Source organism: Kryptolebias marmoratus, linkage group LG22 (assembly GCF_001649575.2).
Source record: "Kryptolebias marmoratus isolate JLee-2015 linkage group LG22, ASM164957v2, whole genome shotgun sequence".
NCBI lineage: Eukaryota > Metazoa > Chordata > Actinopteri > Cyprinodontiformes > Rivulidae > Kryptolebias > Kryptolebias marmoratus.
In genome coordinates, this window is record NC_051451.1 from 38,989 (window position 1) to 45,032 (window position 6,044).

The 6,044-nt window shown below is 37.3% G+C and overlaps 1 protein-coding gene across 2 annotated transcripts in view; it reads right to left on the bottom strand.

Moving 5' to 3' along the window:
• Positions 1-3,442: 3,442 nt before the first annotated feature.
• LOC112450177 (cystatin-F) overlaps positions 3,443-6,044 on the bottom strand; it is a 21,523-nt gene continuing 18,921 nt past the window's right edge. For both annotated transcript variants that reach the window (XM_037973678.1, XM_037973677.1), the window contains exons 3-4: positions 5,783-5,902; positions 3,443-5,567 (exon numbers count right to left, since the gene is read on the bottom strand). In XM_037973678.1, the coding sequence (XP_037829606.1) occupies positions 5,487-5,567; positions 5,783-5,902 (201 nt within the window). In that variant the 3' untranslated portion in view covers positions 3,443-5,486. The remainder of the gene's footprint in view (positions 5,568-5,782; positions 5,903-6,044) is intronic.

Here is a 6,044-nt window from a genome sequence, read left to right on the forward strand (position 1 = left end):
TCAGTTAATCAATACATTTGATCAGCAGCTCCTGGCTGATCCTGAACCTCTGAAATCCTGAGGAAGCAGGGAGGGAGACGTAGCTTTTCACTCTCAGCTTTACNCATTTTATTTAATAAATAAAGACATGATGGGATCTGTTGGTGGAAGACCAGATTTATTCTCTTCTGTCCTGATCTGTAAAACCATCGAACGGACAGAGGGGGAACTTTTTCTGCCCAGTCTGTAGCCTGTGTAATCAGAACAGAACTACCTACAGTCTACAAAGCTTGTCCTGCTGTTTTCAGGGCAAAGTAGTCCTGATCAAACTAATTTCAAGGTATTTTGTCTAAAATAGAGTCTGAGACTCACTCCAAGCTGCTCTGAATGTTGGCAAGCCTGTGGTAACAAACAAAAGCTAAAACTCACAGTTTCAGCTGATCTAATTTATTTCGATGATCAGAAGTTGTTTTATTTTATTGTACTCTGAATGAATCTGGGACACTGTGAAGCTTCATTTTCAGACGTGGGGGAATATGATGTGAGAGGAGTTTGAAGGGAATACTTTCTGTTGAGGTGCCAAATGTATTTTGTGTGATTTTTGTCTTTTTTTGTTGAATTTAATGATTCAGTCTTTCAGGTATAACATATCAATGCTTGTTTGAAAGTTACTTTGGTCACTTTAAAATATGAATTTATCTGTTTGTTCTGCTGTAAGCAGCTTTGCAGCTTCTTTTGACTAAAAACTGAATGAAATAAAAACCTGACATCTGTTTCTTTGAAAAGGTCAAACATCGAAGAACCTTTTATAAAGTTCATCATTTCTCTTGTTGCACTGAATGAAATGTAAATTTCAAACTTAAACCTTTTCATTTTGATTTAATATCTGTTCCTGTGGAAAAAAAAAAAAAACATGGTTTCCTGGCTTCTGTAGTTTTGCCCATTGAATTAAAGAATAAAAACTGTTTCAATTCTGTGGTAATCATTTTTAAGTTTCAAATATTTCTGAATATATTTTGACCCAAAGTTTTCCTGTCTTATGTCTCCTTAAACTCTTAAACTGAATTTTTCTTTTCAAACCAAAGTTTTGCTTGAATTCTTTTCATTTAAAAAATAAACCTGAGGCAGTCAGCGGGCCAGATCTGGTCTCATCAGGACCCAGATCAGTTGTTAAATTTAAATAGAAATATTTGGACTTGTTCAAATTGTCTAAGACTTGCAGTAATTTTAGTCTTTTCTAGCATTTACAGGAAGTGGGCATCAACAGACAGATGTGGACAAATTTGTTTGTCCCCTTTGGTGAAAAAAAGGAAAACCCACAAAGGTCAGTTTAAAGTGACAAAAGTAATAAGAAAAAACTAAAAATTAACTAATGAAGTCATTGATTCTGAATGTGGGTTCAGCAGAATTATTTTAAACTAATGAAACTGACAAAACTTACTAATTAATGCACAACCTCTTAAAATGTTTAGTGTACAGTGATTTCTGTCCCTCTCTGAGTCTTCTGCACCTGTCCTCAGGTATTCTGTCCCACTGCTCCATCTGTCTCAGGTCTGAAGGCTTCCTTCTCCAGATGTTCAACAGGATTTAGACCAGGGCTCAGAGGCCACTTCAGAACAGTCCAATGTTTGGTTCTGACCCATTCTTTGTGGATTTTAGCTGTGTGTTTTGGGTGATTGTCCTGTTGGAGGAGCCGTAAGCTGCAGCCTAGATCAGGGCCGGAGTGGGACTCATTTTAATCCCTTGAGTTTTGTGCCTCAGACTGGCACACTGAAGTTTGCAACTGCTTCTACAGTATACATAATATCTGCATATACACTTTATTAGGTACATTTGTTTAATCAAAAAGCTAATCAGCCAGTCTTATGACAGCAACTCCAGGCCTTCAGGCACGTGAACGTGGTGAAGACGACTTGCTGAAGGTCAAACTGGGCATCAGGATGGGAAAGAGATTGGATTTAAGTGACTGGCTGGCCTGACTGTTTCAGAAACTGCTGACATACTGGGATTTTACACACAGTCATCTCTAGGGTTTACAGAGTCTCAAAAGACCAGACAATGTTTTTCCACTGCCTTATTGTCCAATTTTGGTTAATCTCTGTGAATTATAGCTTCAGTTTGCTGTTTTTAGCTGGTAGGAGTGGCACCAGGTCTGCCTAAAGGTTGGACGTGTTGTGTGTCTTTTGTCAGATTTACAAGAGACCTTTGTCAAGTAATCAGCTAATGTCCTGAGATCTTTTTATTAAAAAGTTCTTGGACAAAAGGATCAAAAGGCAGCTAGCTAGATAAAAGCTAAAGAGATACCTAGCTAGGTCTATTATCAGTTTTACTTCGCTCTATTGTCTAATCGTCTTATTTTTCTTTTTTCTCCTGAAAACTTCAGTTAACTTTAAGAGTCATTGAAGGATTTACAGTGAAGCATACCAGTAAACAGTTCACATTTTCGAAGTACTTGAAACACCCATTTTCAACGTTGGAGGTTTTTGTGGTTTTAATCAGTCAATGAGAGGCTTTAGATCTCGTCAAGATGCAAAACAATCAATTGAAAGTATTAATGTCACTAAAATCAGACAATGCTTTTCCTGAACATTACAATTTTGTCTGTTTTCAAGTGATAGTCGTCCAAAAGATGCAGCTTAAGGAGAAACCATTAAAACTTGAATGTACAGATTCCTTGTTTTTACACGTTCAATGATTAGGAAGGTTTAATACCTCACCTCTGTAATCTTATGTAATATCACCTTAACTTGAGCTCTGAGCAGAATCTGTCGATTCAGAAATGCAACATTTCTTATACTCTCATCCAGTTTTAAGTTCTCCTTTTTAAAAGTTCAATAACCTGTTGCCTCCTGAGCAAAATATGTCCAATAAGGCACAGTAGTGTTTATTATATTTCTCATGACAAACAACTCACGCGTGAGGAGAGTTTAATCTGCCAAAATCAGGAGGAAGCAGGACTGCAAAGCAAACATGGCACAAAGTTTGCTGCCTGTTGCGTCTTTTGGCTAGTGTGGGTTAATAATCTTAAACTTTATTTCACTGCACTGGGACGCTGAGGAAATAGAAGGAAAGGGGCTTTACTGCCAACCTCTGGTGAGACCTAAAGAGGATGATATCTTTTATTACACTGGACAACAAAGCGGACAGTCCTGGGAACGGTTAGCAAATTAAAGAAGGATTGTGTGCTTCAAATTAACATCCCTTATGAGAGACAAGTTCAGACAGGCTGAGCAAGCACAAGCAAAGTCTAATGATCATTTTGTGAGCAAGCTATGCAAGTTGGCTGTTTTGGGGATATTAAAGAAAAAGTTGTATGTAATTAAGTGATATATAGATTACAAACACACTATGCAGATGGTTGTGGTGGGAGTGTCAAGTTTTTTGCTCTCTTTAAACCACCTCGGCTTCTGCCCAAACTTGAAAAATGCTTGCTCCCATCAAAGAAACGCAGGAACCACTCATCTCAGCGACATATTTTATTTATCTTTTATTTTTTCCTTTGGATTCTTCCAACTGACAGTGCAAAACCACCATGACTTTACATCGAGTAGTCACGATAGTTACAGAAGTCACAGAGCAGGTTGAAAACCTACAAACAGATGAAACAAAGTCAATTTCAGATCACAATGAACTAATTAACTAGTTTTCCAGGAAATGTTAATTTACTTTTAAGTCATGAGTGAATAAACAAACAAACTACATTCCAAATACATAAACCCATTTCATCAACAGAATGCAGATTAAATGATATAAAGTCCAGATCCTACCAGTGGTGTCTCTGTGGAAGCTTGAAGCTGAGGCTCTTTCTCTGAAGAGATCATTAAGAGCACAGGTGTGCCAAGTTACCTTATAGGCTTCTGCAGGCCTGAGTGAAAGAGATGGGTGCACTTGATTCTCTCTGATGGATGTGCCAGTTGGGTGGAGATAGCAAATGCACCCACAAATGCACCATTTGCTGTTTTAACTTGACAGCAAATTGACCTAATTTGGACCTAAATTGATGATGTTATAAAGAAAAATCTTTGAAATACGTTGAAATGAATGTTTAAAATTGATGTGTTCATTTTATCTAATGAGACTCAATAGAGAAAGCCTAAACATTTTGATCACAGTAAAGAACTTTAATTGGTAACAATGAATGACTGAAATGTCCGATCTTTATTTTACACAACAGATGTGCTTCATGAAAAGAGAAACTTGGTTTTCATGGCTCAAACGCTGACACCAGAGGCAAGTGTCGGTTAAATGTTTTATTTTGGTAATTCACAGGAAGTACTGACAGGTATCCAGAACCAACAATGAATGGAAGAGGAGTGGATTCACGGGTAATTTCCAATAGATACTGAATTTCTTGTAGAACAAATTTATCCTTACTTGTTTATCTTGTTTTGTTTTTCCAGGGTTCCAGAGAGACAAGGATCCTGGAGTCCAAAACAATCTTTACAGTCAAAACAGCCATTTTAACATGTATTTATCATAATAGATATAATCATACTGGCTAATAAATGTTGAAACAGCTGCTTAAACATTTGTAGGATTGTTAGATATTTTAAACTTATTTCAGATTAAGTGCAACAGAATTATAGATATCACACATTTAAATCTTTTTCCAGTAATAATGTGTTTATGAACATCATTAAGTTCCAGTATTATTGTTATTCAGAGGAATTTTATTACTGATATCTAAAATGGTAATTAGAAACAGGAGTGTGATTTCATTATGTTTTAAAATTGCTTGCCATACTTGTGCAACTTCACAAAGCTGAGTCTTGGTGACAAAAGCAGGAGAGATAGCAGGACTGACAAAGTTTATTCTATTTTGAATAGTTTATACTGTTTCATAACCATTTCTTACCTGAAACAAGAGTTTATGTGAAAACTTTACCATCCAGCATTGGTGGCATGTTCTCCAGCCAACAAGATTATCTCTAGATGAGTATTTTTATCTACATGGTAGAAAAGGGAACTACTGACAGTTTTAGTGAACTTGTTTTTAATTTTATCGTTTCTTAAAATATCAGATTGTGTTTGCACAGATTTTTACATTTAATGTTTGAATTATGCTGCCACTGTCTGTGCGTAAGAGCCTGAATAAATGGTGAATTTATGTTTCAGATAAAACAGATTATAATCATTGTTGTGTGTTGTTTAGCAGCACAGTTGTACTTTAGTGTGATTGGTGTGGTAAAGCTCACTGTTTGGTAATAGGAGTTTTATTTTTGAGGAGCATCTGTAGACTCTCTGCACTGATAGGTTTATAGCTAAAACAGGCTGCATTTTTAACCTTTTTTATTGTTATCGCCATAAATACCAGGAAATATTGATCAGTTTTATCTGTTGACATTGCTGATTCCTAGTGGAGGGTCAGCTGGACGGATGGCGGCGGGTCAGCTGGACGGATGGCGGAGGGTCAGCTGGACGGATGGCGGAGGGTCAGCTGGACGGATGGCGGAGGGTCAGCTGGACGGATGGCGGCAGAGGCTGCTGTGCGTTTGTGGGCTGTTACGTCAGGTTTTACAGATGAACTTAAGAATTTGTCTGTGATCCTTCCAGGGAATCAGCCAAACCTCCAGGTGACACTGAAACGTCTGAAAAACACGACACTGGACTGTTTCACAGCAGAAAAACTCCTGCAGCTTAAAGTGAAACTGATGATCTGAAGACAAATTTTTGTCTCACTGCACAAGTTTAACTTAAGATCAGAGGTTTTTATGGATTGTACAACATTGTTAGAGCCAAACCTATGAATTAAATGTTTGTTTGTTTGTTTGTTTTATTTTGTGAGTTTATTTTGATAACTCACCTGGTGCAGACGACCTTCAGGCTGGAAGTCACAATCGGCCAGATTGTTGTTGTTGTCTCGTTTACGACACACCGTCCTGGAAATCTCCAGATCTACGACGTACCGGATCCCTTTAACAATCTGAAACAAAGTTCAGTTTGTGGTAAACTCCATAAAGTTCAGCATAAAATGGATGAAATTCTGACTGAGGTTTGGTTCTGTTTAATATGTTCTGGACAGTTTTTAAATGTTACACACACTATTGTGAAACTCTGCTCACAAG